The sequence below is a fragment of the Equus asinus genome, chromosome 8, assembly GCF_041296235.1.
Source record: "Equus asinus isolate D_3611 breed Donkey chromosome 8, EquAss-T2T_v2, whole genome shotgun sequence".
Lineage (NCBI taxonomy): Eukaryota > Metazoa > Chordata > Mammalia > Perissodactyla > Equidae > Equus > Equus asinus.
In genome coordinates, this window is record NC_091797.1 from 35,755,510 (window position 1) to 35,778,227 (window position 22,718).

General features: G+C 42.1%; 1 protein-coding gene and 1 long non-coding RNA gene across 2 annotated transcripts in view; one reads left to right on the forward strand and one right to left on the reverse strand.

The window, feature by feature from the left end:
* LOC139045868 (uncharacterized) overlaps positions 1–22,718 on the reverse strand; it is a 27,236-nt gene continuing 4,518 nt past the window's right edge. The window contains exons 3-4 of the long non-coding RNA XR_011505123.1: positions 4,160–4,203; positions 1–1,226 (exon numbers count right to left, since the gene is read on the reverse strand). This is a non-coding gene — a long non-coding RNA (uncharacterized lncRNA). The remainder of the gene's footprint in view (positions 1,227–4,159; positions 4,204–22,718) is intronic.
* TRIM31 (tripartite motif containing 31) overlaps positions 17,709–22,718 on the forward strand; it is a 13,649-nt gene continuing 8,639 nt past the window's right edge. Inside the window, exons 1-6 of the mRNA XM_070515405.1 lie at positions 17,709–17,784; positions 17,964–18,436; positions 19,095–19,190; positions 20,232–20,462; positions 21,481–21,503; positions 22,062–22,177. Coding sequence (XP_070371506.1) covers positions 18,020–18,436; positions 19,095–19,190; positions 20,232–20,462; positions 21,481–21,503; positions 22,062–22,177 — 883 coding nt within the window. The 5' untranslated portion in view covers positions 17,709–17,784; positions 17,964–18,019. The remainder of the gene's footprint in view (positions 17,785–17,963; positions 18,437–19,094; positions 19,191–20,231; positions 20,463–21,480; positions 21,504–22,061; positions 22,178–22,718) is intronic.

Sequence of the window (22,718 nt, forward strand, 5' to 3'; positions counted from 1 at the left end):
TTTTTAGTTGTGGGTCCTTCTAGTTGTGGCATGTGGGACGCCACCTCAGGAGGGCTTGATGAGCGGTGCCATGTCCGCGCCCAGGACCAGAACCGGCCAAACCCTGGGCCGTCCTGGGCCAGCTAAGCGGAGCGCACGAACTTAACCACTCCGCCGCTGGGCAGCCCCTCTCTGAATTTTTTGATGTTTGTGGTATTTGTCAGCTTTCTAAAATTTGTAATTTGTTGTCACTAATTTTCTCATGCTAAGTAAGCATTAACTTTGGTTCCTAATTTTATATTTCTCATTTTGTATCCTTTTTCTTGAAGAGGACCCAACAACGTGTAAGCCTGAAGCCCCACAGACCCGGACCCTTCCCCACCCCCACCCCGTGAGCGTTCTGCAGCCGTGACAGTGTGAAGCACGAAGGCACCACAGATGGGCCCTTTTTCATCAGGAGGCTCTAAGGAGAGTTGAACAGGAAAAGAGGTTGCTTGGGTGCACTGGTTGGCGAAGCTCAACGGATGGAGTGACAGCTGAGAAGCAGAGCTCCCTCCCTGGCGCCCTGGCTGAGTGTGCCAAAGGCCACTCCACTTAGAAGTCCCTGCTGAAAATCCATAACCGTCCCAAGGGGCTGCGGCTCCGCGTGTTCAGACTGTCTTCGTTCCTATCTTTGCAGCAGCTCCAGAATTCCAGAGGCAAAGCCTGCATTTGCCTTGGTTCGCAAAAACCTTCACCAGCACGCAGGAGGGCTCTCGGGTGTTTCCAGCCCCACCTCTCCAACCTTTTTCGTGGCTTTCATGATCGAATATGTGCTTTGGAATTAAAAAACAAAAAAATCCACCTCAACTGAAAGTGGGGCAATATAGAGTCAGGATTACCCTCAAACCACTTGCTTTTTCAAAATGCCGTCACTTATTTAGCAGTAGGGGCGCGCGCCCGGCTCATTCCAGAGCGCGCTCATCCGGTCGTGCTCGCCCCAACCGCCCTAACGCCCCGAACCGCATCCTGACCCAGCCCCTTCGAGGCCGGTGGCCTGTCCCGCCTCTCTGCGCAGTAGGCGGATCACCGCCGCTGAGCCCGCCGCCAAAACCGAGGTGTCCTCTTCTCACCGCCAGCAGGTCCTCTCGGGTCTCCGCACTGCCGCCTTCTGGCCTTTCCTGACCTTGCCGACTTCAGGGCGCCGGCGCCAGTGCCCTACCTCGGTCCTGCGCGTCTCAGACCTCTGCAGAGTAGCCATGTCCACTCTACAGATGGAGAAACAGAAGCCCAGAGCCCAGAAAAGCGCGCTCTAAAGACCCCTGAGAGTGGTCGCCAAAAGCAGGGACTGTAAGTGACTCTGGAAAGATTAACACTTGATCTCCTACAACAGAGGCAACTTCAGAAAGCCGGACACTGAACTTTTTCCCTGCAGGACCCTCAGTCCTTCAAGTCATCCCTCTCCCAAATCATTTAGCGAAAGATCTGGGAACAGCTCACCCCAAACCAACGGAATGAAAAAGCTTTGTTAAGAAGAGCGGCCTGCGGAAGTCCTGGCTGGCTTACAGGGTTTTAATGCATTGTTTGCACCTTTGTGTGTTTTCTTTTTGGCTCCTCTTTCTGTCTCCAGAGTTGGCTGCAGCTCCAATCTCATTGTCAAATCCTGGTCTGCAAACTGAGACCTATCAGGGGCCTTCATGCCACAGGGCAATAATTCCTTATGCTGGTGTTGCACTGAAGCTAGAATCCTCGCAGCTGCAGCCTGTGCCTGCGTTTTAGAGGCCGCATCATGAATATATGCACAAACAGACTCTTTCTGAGCCTAGTAAGGAGGACTGCTCTGACTCCAGCTCTTCTGGAATATTGTGTGTAGGATGCAAGATTTTATTTCAGCCCTAAGTGGGGATGAAGGGAGCAGTGCCTATGCATAAGAAAAGTCTGTACAGACTTCACTACTAAAGGTAAAAAGAAGAAAAAAATTGTCTGAAAGCTCCAGAGACGGTCCAGAGAGGAGTGAACCTGCATCAGAAGGGTTTCCACTCTCATTAGTGGACAGAGTAATTCAGACTTCCTCTAAGTGAAGGCAGCTTAAAAAGCTGGATAAAATATTTTTAAGGTACATAAAAAATTCCAAGGGCTAGTGAGGAATTGCTGGGCCAAAATTTGGGAAAGGAATCTATAGAGGTGAGCCTGGAACTTGGGGCTGATTCTGTCTGGAGACATTTGTTTATCCTGCAGGTTGCTGAGATTCCAAGCTGCATTTTTGGCAGCCTTCAAAGGGTTAAGGAACTAGAAATGGAGTTTCCGGCCTCCAAAATCACAGGTGTTGAACCTGTTTAAGGGTACACTAGACTGCTAGTGTCAAAAAAGAAAACCCTTTTGGGAAGAAGCTATCATCATCTAGGCCTTGAATTATTTCTACAAATACTTTTTTAAATATGTCTAGCACACAAGCAAAAATACCCAGTCATCAGAGAGACAAGAGACCACCAGTAAAAAAAGCAGAAACAGACAATACAATCAGACCCATGGAGATTTCAGACACTGGGATTATGGGACACAGACTGTATGACAACTATGGATATGCTACCTTCAAAGAAATAAAAGCCAAGCTTGAAAGATCCGGCAGAGAACTAGAAATTATAACAAATGGCATTGCAGATTTGAAAAAAGAAAAAAAAAAAGGAAATTTTAGACTGCGTGATGGGCACTAAAGTTATAAAGTCATAGAAACTCAAGTATGGTGTCTTGTTGGTCCAGGAGGAAAGATCAGAGACACCTGGAGAGGGTAGTTTCCTATTTCCAGTTCAGCTTTTTGCCATGACAAAATGATTTAAAAAAATATAATATATAATTTAATATTAACTATATAATTTAACTTTTAAAGGGTTATACATTCACTTGATTCAAAAATTAATATATAAAAAGATGTGCGTCGAGATTTACACCCGCCCTGCCCCTATTTACCCTATCTGCCACTACTCATCTCTGCTGCACAGGTAAACACTTTTACTAGTTTCCTGTATATCCTTTCAATGTTTCTTTACAAAGTAGTAAATACAAGTATATCTATTTGTATTTCTCCCTTTTTTTTTTTTTGAGGAAGATTAGCCCTGAGCTAACATCTGCTACCAATCCTCCTCTTTTTGCTGAGGAAAATGGGCCCTGAGCTAACATCTGTGCCCATCTTCCTCTACTTTATATGTGGGACGCCTGCCACAGCCTGGCTCGATAAGCAGTGCATATGTCCACACTCAGGATCTGAACCTACAAACTCCAGGCCGCTGAAGAAGAACATGGGAACTCAACTGCTGCGCCACCGGACTGGGCCCTATTTCTCCCTTTTATTAAGCAAAATTTTGCATGCTAAACACTGTTCTATTTTCATTTAATGACATAGCCTAAAGATTTTTGTCACTGCAGTACATAGAGCCTCTATGAAATGGCTCAGTTTAATATGGCAACAAAAATTAGCTATTTTGCTCCAGGGACTACAGTGAGTGCTGAAGACGTCAAGATAGAAAAACACAGTCATGGTTGTAAGAACCTTTATTCTCGCAGTCTTAAGGGGAAGTTTTTTCTAGAATTTGTCTTTGGATGGGATTATACTGCGCCCTGGGTGCGGCATCCCACTGCTTCCCCATCGTCTGTGATGTGGACTAACTGGGACAGCTGGTGGGTGTTAGGCAGCTTGGTGCGCTGCAGATGCTGGATGTTAGCCCGGGAGTTTCTGGCAGCCTGAGCCCAGCAGCTCTCCTGTGCCAGCTAGGGGCCAGAGCACACTGCTGTCTTGCAGGAGAACGGGAGTATCAGCCTTGCCCCCTTCAGACTTAGCAGAAGCTCTGAGTTAACCTTGTGACAGGACCGTGACTCTGACTCAGAGATCAGCTTTAAGATGCTCTGAGGTCCCTGTGGTGCTAACGAAGGGGTAGGGGACAGTGTGACGTAAAGGGTAGTCAGACAGATGGGGATGTGTCCTTGTTTAGAACAAAAGCTGTCCATTTCAAAGCTTCCTTAAATTATTCAACATGTAAAGAAGCAAAAAAAATAATTTTTTTAACACTCTTGGGTTAAAGAAAATGACTAAGGACATTTTACCCGAATTAAAATAACTAGAAGATTGGAATAAATGTCCTCTAAATTAAAACAGAATTTCTTTTCTGGGGAGAACATCAGAGCCTTTGGACATTCACCTACTTACCTGACTCCAGGGTCGGGGCCTCTGATCAAAGGTGCATCCTTTATCTACAGGGAAGTCACAAGCTAAGGTCAAGAAAGAGCCCCATTAATTACACCCCCACCCCATGTATATCTTATACAGGAGCTGACAGGCAGGCTTGTCTTTCAGTCCCACCCGCTCCCTTCCTGCCTCCCCACCCTCTGGCTTAACTGGAAAGACTTGGGAAAATGGAAAAGAGAGATTCTTCCAGCAGATGGGGAAGGAGTCTCACTTTATCTGCGTTGCCAGATAAAATATAGGATGCTCAGTAAAACTTGAACTTCAGAAAAATAACTTTTTTGTGTAAATATGTCCCAATACTGCACTATTCATCATTTATCTAAAATCCAGATTTGACTGGGTGTCCTGTACTTTGACTTGCTAAATCTGGCAACTCTACTTGGCAAATTTGGGTCACAGATTATCAGTCTGACTGGAAAAGACAGCTCATCTTGAGGAGGAACTAAGGATCAGTTAGATGGAAGGAGGAGGCCCTTACTTATCGTCAGCTGTTTAGACTTTGTCCTGGGCCGACTGAAGATTTTTTTTAATATTTATTGTGGGTTTTTTCTACACTGCAGAAGCAAGTATGTTCATTGTAATATATTTGGAAAGTATAGAAAAGTATAAAAGAAAATAGCCATAGTTCCACCAACCAGCCATAACAGCTACTGGCATTTTGCCGTTAACTGCCAAGTTCTTGCCCAATTATCACCACCTTAGGCCCATTTTGACCAACCTATTGAAAAATGGAACCTTACCACCTGCTCCCTGTGCCCCCTTCCTGCTTTATTTTTTTCCCCATAATGTTTATTACCTTCTAATATATAAGCCACTTGCTTAGCTAATTTGCCTGGCTTTCCTCAGTGGGTGGGGCTTCTGTCTACTTTGTTCACTTTAATGTCTACCACAAATATCTAGAACTGTGCCTGGCACATAAAAATACTAAATATCTGCTGTCATGAACAAGTAAGTTATCCTTCTTGTCTCTTTTCTCTGAATATATATGTATATATATATACACTTTTGATTATTTCCATAGGGCAAATTTTTAGGCATGGAATTGCTGGGTCAAAAGGCCTCATGTGCATTTTTGAAGAATTTTAGTATATATTGTCAATGTGTAGTCCAGAGAGCTTGAACCAGCTCACATCCCACCTAGAGGACTGTGGAGCGGCTGCACTGAGGAGTTTGGAATGGAGGGAAAACAGCCAGGAGCACTGCTGTGTGCAGTGGGAGGTGTTGGGGGTAAGGAGACCCCTTGTGAGGAGCCGGACCCTCGGAGCTGGGGGTGATGTAAGACGGCGTCTACTGCCATGTGGGAGTTAATCTGTATGCTAATTTGCTAGGGTTGTCCTAACAAAATACCACAAACTGGGTGGTTTAAGCAATACAAATTTATCTTCTCACAGTTCTGGAGGCTAGAAGTCCAAGATCAAGGTTGTTTCTTTTGAGGCCTCCGTCCTTGGCTTGCAGTAGGCCAGCTTCTTGCTGTGTCCTCACATGGTCTTTTCTCTGTGAGGGAATATCTCCGATGTCTCTTTACATGTCCTAATCTCATAAAGGCACCAGTCAGATTAGACTTGGGCCCACCCTAATGGCTTTATTTTAACTTAGTGACCTCTTTAAAGGCCTTCTCTCCAAATACAGCCACATTCTGAGGTACTTGGGGTTATGCCTTCAACATCTGAATTTGGAGGGTCACGATTCAGCCCAAAACAACCTGCATGAAGTCGAGACCACAGGACAGGCAGACGTCCACTACAAACCTGCTAACGTTCAGAAAGCAGCTCTCATGTACTCGGAGTCTCCTCAGGGCTGACACCAGATCCTTGTCCACGCCTCCAGCAATGGGATTTCAAAGCTGCTCGCCATCCTAGTGTCCTCCTTGAAGGTGCTCCAGTCTGTGGGTATCTTGATTAAAATGTGGCTCTCAGAGTGAGGAATCACGAAGAGCTCTGTACTGGGCTCTGGGCACAGTGCTTCTGTGGTACAAGAATGTTACGCAGTCTGATGTGTTCTGATAAAAGTGTTTAGAGCCTCAGCTGCAACCATATTTACATTTCTTCTTGCCAGTTTTCTTTGATGTCATTTATTGCCTAAGTAGCATAATTTTTGAGAGTACAGGTTGAGATTATACAGGCTGTATTAGTCAAGATTCTCCAGAGAAACACAACAATAGGATGTGTACATAGAAAGAGATTTAAGAAATTGGCTCCCGTCATTGTGGGGGCTGGCAAGTTCAAACTCCACAGGGTGAGGGGGATGGGATGGAGACCCACCCACTTCTAGGGAAGAGTTGATGTTGCAGCTGGAGGCGGTCTGGAGGCAGAATTCTCTCTTCTTCAGGGGGACCTCAGTCTTTTTTATTTTTTGAGGAAGATTAGCCCTGAGCTAACATCTGCTGCCAATTCTCCTCTTTTTCCTGAGGAAGGCTGGCCCTGAGCTAACATCCATGCCCATCTTCCTCTACTTTATATGTAGGACGCCTACTACAGCATGTCTTGCCAAGCAGTGCCATGTCCGCACCCAGGATCCGAACTGGCGAACCCTGGGCCACCGAAGTGGAACGTGTGCACTTAACCACTGAGCAACCCGGCAGGCCCCCAGTCTTTTCCTCTTAACTTCAACTGATTGATGAGGTCCACCATCAGGGAGGGAAGCTGCCTTACTCAAAGATTCCTGATTTAAATGTTAATCTCATCTAAAAAATACGTTCACAGCAACATCCAGACTCCCGTTGACCAAATATCTGGGTACCATAGCCTAGCTAAATTGACACATGAAATTAGTCATCACATAGGCCAACCCAACAATTTAAACAATCTCCTTAGATAACTGAGTCAAGTGAAGACCAGATCTTTTCAGCTTCTTCCCTTGTCCTTGCTCATATGTAAGTTGGAGCTGGGGTGTTTAGGAAGCCTGCAGTTTCTCCCAGCAGAGAGAGACAGGTGAGCCTGCCACAGATTTTTGGATTTGTGTTGGCACAGCAGCCCTTAAACTATCTCTGGATTTGTGCTCATGTCTTTTAATGGGTCTTTTTAAGGAAGAAAAGAGACATTACGTTTTGTTGTTTTTTTTAATCCCATGACTGATCCTTCCTTTTGTTGAGCGATTCAGTCCAATATTATATTGAATGCTAAACTGTTACTTATAAACTGACTTCTGTTACCCCATGCATTTATTTTTATGGTTGTTTTTCTTTGCTCTCTGCACATGTGTAATTTCTATAGAGGACTTTAAACTCTTTACTCCTTTTAAATGGGGTCATATGATAACCTCATCCAATCTCACCACTGCAGGAAACATTTCAATCATCAAGATATTCTAACAGAACTGCTTTTGTTACTTTCAATTTCTGACTTGAATTTTTTTTTAAGATTTTATTTTTTATTTTTTTCCTTTTTCTCCCCCAGGCCCCCCAGTACATAGTTGTATATTCTTCGTTGTGGGTCTTTCTAGTTGTGGTATGTGGGACGCTGCCTCAGCGTGGTCTGATGAGCAGTGCCATGTCCGCGCCCAGGATTCGAACCAACGAAACACTGGGCCGCCTGCAGTGGAGCGCGCAAACTTAACCACTCGGCCACGGGGCCAGCCCTTCTGACTTGTATTTTTAACTAAGCAAAGTCTCTTTCTCTCTCCTAGGGAAACTGGTTACAGGATATCTCTGTGTAGGCTGTCCCTTTACCTCATTCCTACCTCACAGTCCTGGACTTATCTTGAAGTCTGAAAACCTTTTAGAAATCTTGTGTACATTTTACTTTTCTTATAATATGCTTTCTAGTTACAACTGATTGCATTTTCTATCATTTGCCTTGATGCTTTCCAAAAAGACAGTGACCATTTGCACTCCCACTAGCAATGTATGAAGAGTCCCATTTTTCCACATCCTAATCAGCTTTGGATATTTTAAAAAAAATTTTGCCAATCTGATGAATACAAAGTTTTATCTCATTATTGTCTTTGTATCTCGTTATCTGTATTTTCCTCAAGTAGTAGGGAGGTTGAACTTTTATTTTAGAATTTAAGAATTATTTTGAATATCTATATAAATCCATTGCTCATTTTTTATAATTTTACTTTTTTAACTAAATTGTTTTGTTTTGAAAAAATTAATATGAAAAGAAGAGAATAATATAAGAAGCGCTCTTATAAACATAACCTAGAATTAACAAATGTACACATTTTGCCATATGTGCTTCAGACTTTTTTTTTTTAAGATTTTATTTTTCCTTTTCCTCCCCAAAGACCTCTGGTACATAGTTGTATATATTTTGGTTGTGGGTCCTTCTAGTTGTGGCATGTGGGACGCTGCCTCAGCATGGCCTGATCAGCGGTGCCATATCTGCACCCAGGATCCTAACTGGCAAAACCCTGGACCACTGCAGCAGAGTGCAGAACTTAACCACTTGGCCATGGGGCCAGCTTCAGATTTTTTTAAAGAGCATTAAATATTACAGATAAATTTGAGGTTCCGGGGCTGGCCCTGTGGCCAAGTGGTTAAGTTCACGCACTCTGCTGTGGCGGCCCAGTGTTTCACTGGTTCAAATCCACCATCCCCACTGAATCCTGGACCTGCACCAGCAGCCAGTCCAAGCCTCTGCAACTGCATGAGTCCAAGACATCAGCCTGGACATCCACGGCTGACCCTCACTGCTGTACGCATGCTCAGGGATAGCCTCTCCAGTCATGCACTTTCATGCTGCTGGCCTGACACCTATTACCAGCCCCCATTGCTGTTTGTGCACCTGTGGCAAGATCCTGCATCCAAGTAAGTGTACACCAATAGCCAAGGCTCCCAAAGCTGCTGCTGGTCCCAGATTCAGTCTTATCTCCTATCACTAGCCTGCACCACTGGGGTGATCTACAGCTGGCCCCTACAGCTGTGCACCAGCATGCCCCTGGCTTAACTCCTGACACTAGGCTCCACTGCCATGCACCCATGGCAAGAACCAGCAGCCATGGTAATACATGCCAACAGCCATGGCCCCTGCAGCTGCCAATGTGCCTGTAGTCGACCCCAGCCCTAGCTGCTGGCCAGGCCCCCACTAATATGTGTGTTTTGCTGCCAGCCCCTGCCACTATACAGGCATCTGCAGCTGGCCCCTGAAGCCAAATGTATGCATACCACCAGCTCCGGCCACCACCAGGGCCTGCTGATCCCTGGCTGCTGAACCCAGGCACTGCTAAGGACTCTAACAGCTCTTGCAGCCTCTGTGGACCCCCTCAGTGCTATCCAAGGACCATGCAGTTATTGATGTTGTGGACCCCAGTGGCCTGAGCTGATGAGTCACCATGCCACCTGGACCCAGAGCCACCAGACACCCCTACACCTGGTATCCTACATTACTAGACCCAGGGTGCCTACTAGACGCAGCATGCTCCAGTGTGCCCTTACCTGCAGGGGAAGGTCTTTCCTTACTAAAGTCAGTTCATAAAATCTGAAAGAGCTGACTGCTTCTTCAAATGTGCAGACACCTACGTAAGACTACAGGGATCATGAAGAATGAAGGAAACATGACACCATGAAACGAATACAGTAAACTTCCAGTAACTGACTCCAAAGAAATGGAAATACAAGAATTGCCCTACAAAGAATTCAAAATATTGTTCTAAAGGTACTCAGAGAGCTACAAGAGAACACAGATAAATAATTTAATGAAATCAGGAAAACAACACAAGGACAAAATAAGAAGTTCAATGAAGAGATAGAAAATGTAAAAAAGAACTAGAATTTGAAATTTTAGAGCTGAAGAATACAATGATTGAACTAAAGAATTCAATAGAGAGCTTCAACAGCAGACTAGACCAAGCAGAAGAAAGAATCAATGATCTCAAAGACAGATCATTTGAAATTATCCAGGAAGAGGAACAAAAAGAAAAGAGAATAAAAAGGAATGAAGAAAGGCTATGGGACTTATGGGTTAATACTAAGAGGAACAATCTACACATAATTGGAATCTCAAAAAAAGAAGAGAGAGAGAAAGGGGCAGAAAGCTTGTTTAAAAAATAATGGCTGACACAAGGTTGTAAACTATCATAAACTCAATAAAAATTAAAAAAAAGAATAATAATGGCTGAGAACTTCCCAAACCCAAGGAGAGATTGTATATCCAAGTTCATTAAGCTAACAGGTCACCCCAAAATTTCATTCCAGAATGATCTTCTCTGAGACACATTATAATAAAATTGTGTAAAATCAAAGAGAATTTTTAAAGCAGCAAGAAAAAATTTCTCTCATATAAGAGAACCCCCATAATGCTATCAGCTGATTTCTCAGCAGAAACTTCGCAGGCCAGGAGAGAATGGGATGATATATTCAAAGTGCTGAAAGAAAAAGACTACCAACCAAGAATGCTTTGCCCAGCAAGTTGTTCTTCAGAAATGAAGGACAGGTAAAGACTTTCCCCAAAAAACAATAGCTGAGGAAGTTTATCACTGCCAGACTTGCCTTATAAGAAATGCCAAAAGGCATTCTTCAAGCTTAAATGAAAGGCCACTAAGTAGTAAAATGAAAATAAATAAAAATATACAACATACTGGTAAAGCTAAGCATACAGTCAGATTCAGAATACTCTAATACTGTGATATAGGGGTGTGATAATAACTCTAGTGTGAAGGTTAAAGGACAAAAGTATTAAAAATAGCTATAATTACAATAATTTCTTAATGAATACACCATATAAAAAGATGTAAATTATGACAACAAAAAAATAAAAGGGGGGAGTTAAAGGTAGAATTTTGTATGCAATTGAAGATAAGGTGTTTTAGCTTAAAATAGATTGTTATATCTATAGCATATTTCAAGTAAGCCTTGGGGTAACCACAAAACAAAAACCTATAATAGATATACACAACATAATATGAAGGGATTCAAAGTATACCACCATGGAAAATCATCAATTCACAAGGAAGGGAGTAAGAGAGGAAGAAAGGAACTACCAAACAGGCAGAAAACAATGGGGATAGTAAGTCCTTACCTGTCAATAATTACCTTAAATGTAAATGGATTAAATTCTTCAATCAAAAAGAACAGAATGACTGAATGGATAAATAAACAAGACCCAATGATATGCTGGCCACAAGAAACTCACTTCAGCTTCAAGGATATGCATAGGCTCAAAGTGAAGGGGTGGAAAAAGATATTTCATGCAAATGGAAACCAAAAGAGAGCAGAGGTAGCTATACTTATATCAGACAAAATAGACTTTAAGCCAAAACTGGTAACCAGACACAAAGAAGGTCTTTATATAATGATAAAGGGGTTAATTTATCAAAAGGATGTAATAATTGTAAATATATATGTACCCAGCATCAAAGTACCTAAATATATTAAACAAACACCAACAGATCTGAACAGAGTAATAGGCAACAATACAATAATAGTAGGGGACTTCAATACCCCACTTTCAACAATGGATTGATCATCCAGAGAAAAAAATGCCAATTCTCAAATTCTTACAAAAAATTGAAGAAGAGGGAACACTCCTAAACTCATTTAATGAGGGCAGCATCACCTTGCTGTCAAAGCCAGATGAAGATACTACAAGAAAAGAAAATGACAGGCCAATATCCCTAATGAATATAGATGCAAAAATTCTCAACGATTTGAATTCTCAAACCAAATTCCATAGCACACGAAAAGAATCATACGTCATTATCAAGTGGGATTTATCCCTGTGATGCAAGGATGAGTCAACATACACAAATCAATAAATGTGATACACCACATTAATAGAATGAAAGACAAAAATCATATGATCATTTCAATAGATGCAGAAAAAGCACTTGAAAAAATTCACCATGATTTCATGATAAACACTCTCAACAAATTATGTATAGAAGGAAAATACCTCAACATATTTAAGACCATATATGACTAACCCACAGCTAAGATCCTACTCAATTGTGAAAGGTTGAAAGTTTTCCCACTAAGATCAGGAGCAAGACAAGGGCGCCCACACTAACCAAACCTATTAAACATAGTACTAGAAGTCCTAACCAGAGCAATTAGGCAAGAAAAAGAAATAAAAGGTATCTAAATTGTAAAGGAAGAAGCAAAATCATGTCTATTTGCTGATGACATGATCTTGTATATAGAAAATCCTAAAGACTTTCCCAAAAAACTGTTAAACCTAATTTAGTGAAGTTTCAGGATACAAAATCAATATACAAAAATCAGTTGCATTTCTGTACACTAACAATGAATTATGTGAAAAAAAATAAAGAATATGATCCCAATTATAATAGCATCAAAAACAATAAAATACTTAGGAATAAATTTACCCAAGAAAGTGAAAGATCTATACACCAAAAACTATAAGACATTGGTGAAATAAATTTAAGAAGACCCAAATAAATGGAAAGATATCCTGTATTTATGGACCAGAGAGTTAATATTGTTAAAATTTCCATACTACCCAAAGCCATCTGTAGATTAAGTGCAATCTCTATCAAAATTCTAATAGCATTTTTCACAGAAATAGAAAAAACAATCCTAAAATTTGTATGGAGCCACAAAAGACTCCAAATAGCCAAAGCAATCTTGAGAAAAAAAACAAGCTGGAGGCATCATACTTCCTGATTTCAAACTATATTACAAAGTTATAGTAATGAAAGCAGCGTGGCACTGGCACAAAAACAGACACAACAACGGAACAGAATTGAGAGCACAGAAATACACCTACCCATATTCAGTCAACCAATGTTTGGCAAGGGAGCCAAGAATACTCAATGGGGAAAGGACAGTCTGCTCTATAAATGGTGCTGGGAAAACTGAATATCCACATGCAAAAGAATGAAATTGGACCCCTATCTTACACCACTCATAAAAATTAACTCAAAATTAAGGACTTAAATATAAGACCTGAAACCATAAAACTCCTTGAAGAAAACATACTAGAAAGCTCCTCTACCTTGGCCTCGACAATGATTTTTCGAGTATGACACCAAAAGCACAAGCAGCAAAAGTGAAAATCAACAAGTGGGACTGCACCAAACTAAAACACTTCTGCACAGCAAAAGAAACAATCAACAAAATGAAAAAGCAACCTATGGAATGGGAGAAAATATTTGCAAACCATATATTGAATCAGGGATTAATATCTAAAATATATAAGGAACCCATACAACTCAATAGCAAAAAAACACAAATAATCCATTAAAAAGAAGATTTAATAGGCTGAATAAATGCTTTTCCAAATAAGACATACAAATAGCCAAAAGGTATGTGAAAAAGTGCTTAACACCACTAATCGTTAGGGAAATGCAAATCAAAACCACAATGCAATATCATCTTATCCCTGTTAGAAAGGCCATTATCAACAAGACAACAAATGCTGGCAAGGATGTGGAGAAAAGGGAACACTCGTGCACTGTTGGTAGGAATGTAAATTGGTTCACCCACTATGGAAAACAGTATGGTGATTTCTCAAACAATGAAAAATAGAACTACCATTCAATCCAGAAGTCCAACTTCTGGATATATATCTGAAGAAGATGAAATCAGAATCTCCAAGAGATACCTGCAATCCCATGTTCATAGCAGCATTATTGACAATGGCCAAGACTTGGAAACAACCTGTGCCCATCGATGTATGAATAGATTTAAAAAAAAATGTGAGATACGTGTGTGTGTGTGAGAGAGAGAGAGATCACATATATATATATATGTATGTATATATATATATATATATATACATACATATATATATAATTCAGCCATTAAAAAAAGAAAATCCCATCACCACTCTTATTCAACATAGTACTGGAGGTTTTGACCAGAACAATTAGGCAAGAGAAAGGAATAAAAGGGATCCAAATAGGGAGTGAAGAAGTGAAACTCTCACTGTTTGCAGATGACATGATCTTATACATAGAAAACCCTAAAGAATCTATTGGAAAACTATTAGAAATAATTAACAACTACAGTAAATTTGCAGGGTACAAAATCAACTTACAAAAGTCAGTTGCATTTCTGTACTCTAATAACGAACTTAAGAAAGAGAACTTAAGAATACAATTCCATTTACAATTGCAAAAAAAAAGAATAAAATACCTGAGAATAAATTTAACTAAGGAGGTGAAGGACTTATACAATGAAAACTATAAGACATTATGGAAAGAAAAAGATAGTGATATAAAGAGATAGAAAGAGATTCCATGCACATGGATTGGAAGAATAAACATAATTAAAATGTCCATACTACCCAAAGCAATCTGCAGACTCAGTGCAGTCCCAGTCAGAATCCCAATGACATTCTTTACAGAAATAGAGCAAAGAATCCTAAAATTCACATGGGGCAACCAAAGACCCCAAATTGCTAAAGCAATCCTCAGAAAAAAGAACAAAGCTGGAGGCATCACAATCCCTGACTTCAAAACAGCAAGGTACTGGTACAAAAACAGGCACAGAGATCAATGGAACAGAACTGAAAGCCCAGAAATAAAACCGTACATATGCAGACAGGTAATCTTCAACAAAGGTGCCAGGAACATACAATGGAGAAAAGACAGTCTCTTCAAGAAATCGTGTTGGGAAAACTGGGCAGCCACATGCAAAAGAATGAATGTAGATCATTCTCTCATGCCATACACAAAAATAAACTCAAAATGGATCAAAGACTCGAAGATAAGTCCTGAAACCATAAAACTCCTGGAACATAATACAAGTAGTACATTCTTTGACATTGAATTTAAAAGGATCTTTTTGAATACCATGTCTTCTCAGACAAGGGAAACAAAAGAAAAAATAAACAAGTGGGAGTTCGTCAGACTAATGAACTTCTGCAAGGCAAAAGAAACTAGGATCAAAACCAAAAGACAGCCCACCAGTTGGGAGAAAATTTTTGCAAATCATCCAATAAGGGGTTAATCTCCATAATATATAAGGAACTCACACAACTGAACAACAACAACAAAAACGCCAGATAAAAAAATGGGCCGAGGATATGAATAAACATTTTTCCAAAGAAGATATACAGATCGCCAATAAACAGATCAACAGATGTTCAGCATCATTAATCAGGGAAATGTAAATCAAAACTACACTAAGATACCACCTTATGCCTGTTAAAATGGCTATAATCACTAAGCCTAAAAATAATAAACGTTGGAGAAGGGTGGAGAGAGAAGGGAACCCTCGTACACTGCTGGTGGGAATGCCAACTAGTGCAGCCACTACGGAAAACAGTATGGAGACTCCTCAAAAAACTAGAAATAGAACTACCATATGACCCAGCTATCCCACTACTTGGTATCTACCCAAACAACTTGAAATCAACAATCCAAAGTAACATATGTACCCGTAAGTTCATCGCAGCAATATTCACAACAGCCAAGACATGGAAGCAAACCAAGTGCCCATCAAGTGATGATTAGATAAAGAAGATATGAGATATATATATATACATATATATATATATATATATATATATATATATATATATACAATGGAATACTACTCAGCCAGAATAAAAGACAAATTCATCCCATTTGCAACAACATGGAAAGACCTGGAGGGAATTATGCTTAGCGAAATAAGCCAGACTGAGAAAGACAAACACCAGATGATTTCACTCATATGTGGAAGATAAACAAGCACATGGACAAAGAAAACAGTTCAGTGGTTACCAGGGGAAGTGGGGTGGGGGGTAGGCACGGGGGGTCAAGGGGAGCACCTACGTGGTGACAGACAAGAAATAATGTACAACTGAAATTTAGCAATGATGTAAACTATTATGAACTCAAATTTGAGTTTAAAAAAAGAAAAGAAAAGAAAAGAAAATCCTACCATTTGTGACAACGTGAATGGACCTTGAGGGCATTATGCTAAGTGAAATGTCAGAGAAAGACAAACACTGTATGATCTCATTTATATGTGGAATTTTAAAACATCGCACTCTTAGAATTGGAGAGTAGAATGGTGGTTGTCAGGGTCTGACGGGTGGGTGAAATGGGGAGATGTTTGCTAAAGCGTACAAACTTTCAGTTATAGGCAGAGTAAGTTCCAGAGATCTAATGTACAGTGTGGTGACTATAGTTAACAATATTGTATACTTGAAAGTTGCTATGTGAATAGATTGTTAGTATTCTCACCATAACAACAACATATGTTAAGCAAAATTACTGTGGTGAACATTTCACAATGTAAATATATATCAAATCACCATATTGTACACCTTAAACTTATACAATGTTATATGTCAATTTTATCTCAATAAAGCTAGGGGGCAAGGTCAAATGCCTTCAGAGGCTGGGCAGACAAGAGGTAACAAAGGTGGGATAAGCAGCCACCCTCTATACAGGCATTCAAATTATCATTATTTTTCAAATTGCCATGCCATTCAAACAAAACCTGTCTAAAAGTTAAATTCTGCCTCCAGGGGCCAGCAGTTTAGGATGGGTATAAACTGTAAAATATTATACACATGTTAATGCTTTAATTCAATCCCAAAGCAAACAAAGAGAAAGACTTTTTCATAACATTTCTGAAATGGAGATATAGCATTTCAGAAAGCCTTTGGGTTCCAACAGTTGCTATAATTAGGGTGATTATATAATGGATCATCCAAACTGGACACTTTTCAGAAGGAAAGGAGGTGCTATTAATTACGGAGGACAAAGGGGAAACTGAGGACTGTCCCAGGCAAACCAGAATGTATGATCACTCTGATTATAATCATAAAATTACCCATAATCCCTGTTTGACCTAAGATTAAGATCAGATAAAAATTGATGGTATGCTTCTTGGCAGGGACAGATGTCAGATACTGGAGAGAGGGGAGGTAAGGATGGAAGGTGGGACCCACATGACAAGGGAGGGAAGGAAGATTTTCTACTCTCAACACAAGAGGGAAGGAGAAAAGGTTATGACGTAAATTTGCTGAGCTACAGAAAGGTGTGTAGGCGATGCTGGTTGATATTTTCCTAGTCAGAACAGAAGCCGCAAGGGAAAGCAATTCAGGGATCAGAGAAGCACCAAGAAGCAGGGAAAAACACAGATAGACCAAACTAAGAATGGGCATGGAGACATCAGACTATTGAAGACATACAAGGGAAAAAATCCAAAAGAGGAAAAAGTGCTACAGGTGCTGTGGGGAAGTCAAAGAGCAACCAGAATAGAGAACAACATAGAAAAACAGAGAATGACCTTCCAGACAGGAAATTCCTCGCTTCTCCCACTGTACTAGGAATCCCCTAGTGAGAGGAATGGTTGCTTCTCCTGATAACTGGAAATTCCCCAAGGTGAGTGATTACATCTTCCACATTTTCACAAAACTCTTCAAAGTGCGGAGCCAAAAAACCTGAGGTAGAGAATTACCCCCTCCCTTCCTTTCCATATGCTTTCCCCAGGCTTGGGCTCTGCATGCAAGAAATGCCTAGAGCTACACTGGTGAACTAGCTATGATGTTTCAGGAAGTGTCCCCCAGCTCCTCCACTCCCCACCTGAACCTTTGTGAGTGGACTTTGTTACCTTGATCCTTCTGATGTGCTTAACTGCCTTATCAATATATCTTTAATTAGTCCAAGGTTCAGGACAACTTACCCTATTTTATAAGCAGCATGCATCCATTCACAATATCCATTTGTTCTCAAGAGGGAGTGAGGTAGGATTGCCCATCTGTTTTCCTCTCTTTATAATACTCCCTACATTCTAATTTTTACCCTTTTCTGTTATTCATTTATTTTCTCTCTCTTTCTTTTCTTTTCCTCCCTCCCTGCTTCTCTACTTGGCGGAATCTTTGAACTCCACCTCCTCTGTTTCCTTCTCCCTTCCTGGAACCAGTGTCCACAGCAGACATCTAGACTGTCTACAGACCCGAAGCAGCCCTCTGCCCTATCATGGCCAGCCAACATTTTACCAACACACTGAAGGAGGAAGTGATTTGCCCCATCTGCATGGATATTCTGCAGGACCCTGTCACCATTGACTGCGGGCACAATTTCTGCCTCCGATGCATCACCCAGAGTGGGGACACATCAAACGACTTTCTCAACTGTCCCCTCTGCAACAAACTTGTGAGGAGGGACACGTTCAGGCCCAACTGGCTGCTGGTGAATCTGGTGGAAAAAATCCAAGCTATGGATCCCTCTGAGATGCAGCCAGGAAGGGAAGAGCTAAAATGTCAGAGACATGGGGAGAAGTTCCACTACTTCTGTGAGTACGATGGGATGTTCCTCTGTGTGGTGTGTCGTGAATCCAAGGACCACAAACTGCACAAGATAAGTTTGATAGAAGAAGCTGCCCTGAGTTATCAGGTAGGCATTTGGGGTCCCTTTCCAGTCTCTGCATCAGACCCACGAGTTCAGTGAGGACTTGAAAACTGTTACCTCTTCCCTCTGAGCTTGCACCTCATTGCCCCCATCCTTGAGTAGGCAGCTCATGGTAAGGCACAGCGGGTTCAAAGTTTTGAGTTTAGAGAACTGCTGCCTGTTGAAATCAAGGCATAAGGAAGAATGGAAAGAACACGGAATTTTGAGTCAGAAGGTTTGGGCTCAAGTTCAGACTCCTGAGTTCACTGTATGACCTTGAAGGAATCACTTTACCTCTCTGAGCCTCAGGTGTCTCACCTTTCAAATGGGGCAAATATAATGTACCTCTTAAGAGCTGTTGGATGACAAATGAGGGAGAGTTTGTGGGAGTTCTTTGATAATCCTAAAACCCCATCCAAATATTAGTCATGATTTATTAGTTATAATTTATAACAACATTCCTCTCTTATAGGTCACTTAGGTTCCAGATTTCTCCCTCCCCCATCACACCCCCGCTCCCTAGACTGACGAGGAGAGGGGGCTCTAATAATTACATCAGGAATCACCCTGGTGAGCCTCACCCCCCATCCTGAGCAATCAGGACAGTGTTATGAGGCTGGGAGAACTCCAGGCACAGCTTGCCAGAGCAACTCTCTCTCCACAGGGGCAGCTTCAATCGCAGGTTGAGGTCTTGCAGGAAAAGGAGAAGGTGATAGTACAACTGAAGGAACAAGGTGAACAGAAGATCAATGTCTTCATGGTAAGAAAAACCTCAGGTGTCGGTGTCTCTGGCCTATGAGCTTGGAAGCAGAAACATCTCTGCAAAAGCTCCTGGAACCCCTTATTACACTGACCACTCAGAAAGAGACCCCTAACCCAGAAACAGAGGGCAAGAACAGGGTGGAATATAGGAGGGGCAGACCAGGAGAGATGGGAAGCATAGTGGCATCGTGGGTCGGGGCGTGTTCATGCCTTCCTCTCCACTGCAGCACTTGGCTTGCCGTGTGGTAGGAGCACCCTCCACGTCCAGCCTTGTATTATTGGAGTAGGTGGGTGCTTTGGTCTCTTCCACCTGGGGGCGGGTAGTGTAAGGGAAACCAGTGCTCGTCTTAGAATTGGAAATACCAGTTTGAAGACCTAGCTCTGCCCCTCATAGTCCCTTACTAACAGAGGTTGATTCCCCAGTTAGAAAATGAAGACACTGTAAAGCCACCCAATATCTTCACCTGTTTTTTTGTGTCAAAAGAAAAATCTATGTGAAAGATTATAAACTGAAAAGCCTTCTGGAAACGTATTAGATACTTAACATCTATTAGGTAGATGTTAAGTATTAGATACTTAGGCCCTCAGGGCAGGCCTGGTGGTGCAGTGGTTAAATTCACATGTTCTGCTTCTCGGCGGCCCGGGGTTCGCTGGTTCGGATCCCAGGTGCGGACATGGCACCGCTTGGCAAAAAGCCATGCTGTGGTAGGCATCCCACGTATAAAGTAGAGGAAGATGGGCACAGATGTTAGCTCAAGAGGAGGATTGGCAGTAGTTAGCTCAGGGCTAATCTTCCTCAAAAAAAAAAAGATACTTAGGTCCTCAAAGGCAAAAATGATAAATCATAAATAAATATCCTAAAACTAAAACTCAGCACATAATAAGTTCTCCTCACTTGTCCTTTCCTCTAGGTCTGCCACAGCACATTGCATTGGTACTCAGTATAAACTTAATAAAATTGAAAACTTGAATAAAATGGGCTAGATGGACCTTGGAGCCACCCTCTCATCTTCCGGGTGTCCATTTTCCTTGCCCCCAGGCCCAGGTGGAACTTGAAAAGCAAAGGATCATCACAGAATTCAAGCAGCTGCGTCAAGTCCTAAAGGAAGAGGAGAGTTTCCTACTGTCACGGGTACTTTGGCTGGGTCAGGAGGAAGAGAAGGGAAAGAAATTCTACATTGCTTCTGCCGAGGCGCAGCTGAACTCTTTCAGGAAGTTGATTGATTCTGTCAAGGCCATGCAGCGCTTGCCACCCAGTCAGCTGCTTCGGGTAAGAATCCCTTGGGGGCTGAGTTGCAAAAAGGCAGCAGCCCATCCCTAGTGACAGGTCAGAGCTCTGACCACCTGGCAGAATACCTGAGATTGCTCCCATCACCCTACCCTAGCCCAATGCTGGCCAATAGAAAGATAATGTGAACCAAATATTTAATTTAGAATTATATTGCAAGCCACATGTGTAATTTAAAATTTTTCTAGTAGACACATTAAAAAGATAAACAGGTAAAATTAATTTTAATAAAATATTTTATTTAAGTCAATATATCAAAATATTATCATTTCAACCTGTTAACCAATGTTTAAAAAATACTAATGAAAGATTTTATGATCTCTTTTTTGTTTTCTTTTTTGTACTGAGTCTGAAATCTGGTATATATTTTATAGGTTGGCAGATCTCCATTTGGATCCTAAATTTTCAATGGTTAGAGTAAAATGCAATCCTACCAAATCAATATAGTTGTGTTTAATGGAAAAAGGATTTTACACCACTTCAATTTTTAAATTTAAGCTTGGATTACTGAAAATTCAAAAAAACTAAAAATTCAGTTCCTTATCACACTAGCCATATTTCAAGTGATCAGTAGCCATGTGTGGCTGGTGGCTACCATACTGGACGGTGCGGACCTAGCTGATGAGCAAAATAAGCTGAGATCCCTCCTGAATTCATCTCCCACTCCCACCAGTTCAGGAATCCATTTCTTTCTTTCAAGAAAGATCATGAAAGCTATTCCAGCCCTTCTTCCTGTCCTCCCTCTCCTGTCTCTGGTTTAGTCCCAGAGACAAATTTCATCTCCAAAATCTCACTCCTACTTCCCCTCAGTTCCTAGTGAGGTCTAATCATTTTCCTGCCTACTGGCTTATCAGACAGTTCTTGGAGGAGCCCTTCATGGCAGGTGGGAAGAGAAAGAGGGGCGTGGAGGTGTTCTCTACCTCCTCCGCCCACACCCAGCAGGGCCTGCAGTTCCTCCTAACCTGGTGCTGAGGTTGTGCTCTTTCTCTTTCTCTTCTAGGACGTCAAAGTTGTCCTGTGCAGGTATGATGGGCCATCCCAAATGCATTTTGCCTACTGATTCATTCATCCTACAATGTTTGATACATATTCAAACACACTCAACATTCCTCCCTCACAAATTCCTGTACACTCCGTCTAACTTTGCAGTCAAATACTTAGGCTGCAGGTACGAAAGGCCCAAACTGAGCATATCAGCAGGCAGGTTGGTTGCTGAAGAGAAGAGCTGTTTTCCTCAGGTTCCTGTTTCTTCAGCATGGATTCTCCTCTCTCCTTAACCCTCCTGCATGCCCTCTTGTTCAACTGGATGGCTCCTAGGTCCCTACCCCATCTCCCTGCCACTTCTTCCTGCCTCCTTTCTCTTCTCTCCTTCTCTCTGGCTTCATCTCCCATCTCCATTTCCATCTCTCCCCGTGGCCCACCTCACCCTGGCCCCACATCCCTAGCCCTGGCCTCCCAACTCCCAGCTCACTATCCCCCGACTTCCTCCCTCACCCCTAGGATACCATCTCCTGTCACAGCTCCTCCTCCCCTGCACCCCATCCCCTGATCTCATCATGCAGCTTAGCCATATCTTCCTAGGAGTGAAGGGTTTCGCTATCTCAGCCCATCCCCTGTTCCTCTGGCCCTGGAGAAAAAACTCAGTGAAGCACAATCAAGACATGACTCCCTCACAGAGAGCCTGAAGAGATTCAAAGGTAAGGAAAAAGCTATCTCCTTCTCCATTCATCTCCCTTTAGAAGAGTCTTCCCCCATCACCCCATGGAAACCGGATTGTAACTTCTCTACATGCCTATAATAATCACAGGCCCTCTCAAGTGCAAGGCTCTCTGCTGAGCACTTCCCATGCATCACTGTGCTTCCTTTCAGGGATTTCTTACACTCTATCTTAATCATCTGTTATTTGTCTGCCTCCCTGACTCCTGTCAGAGCCACAAAAGGCCCCCTTGCCTGGTGCAGTGGCTGTCGGGAAGTTGATGCTCATTTGTCCAGTGGACCAGAGAGGAAGCAGGGTCCTGGCTTCCCAGGGCCCTCAGGCAGGAACTGTGTGATCTCCAGCAAGTGACTGTTACTGCTCTGGTGCACACTGGAGCTCTGTCTAGTCCTGACTACAGAAGAAGAGAACATAGATTCAAAGGCAGTGACATTCTGGGGAAGTCCCTCTTCCAGACTTACAGGGAAACAGAAATCAGTAAGAACAGAAGTGGATGACTTAGGATGTTCAGTCAGAGATCTTTC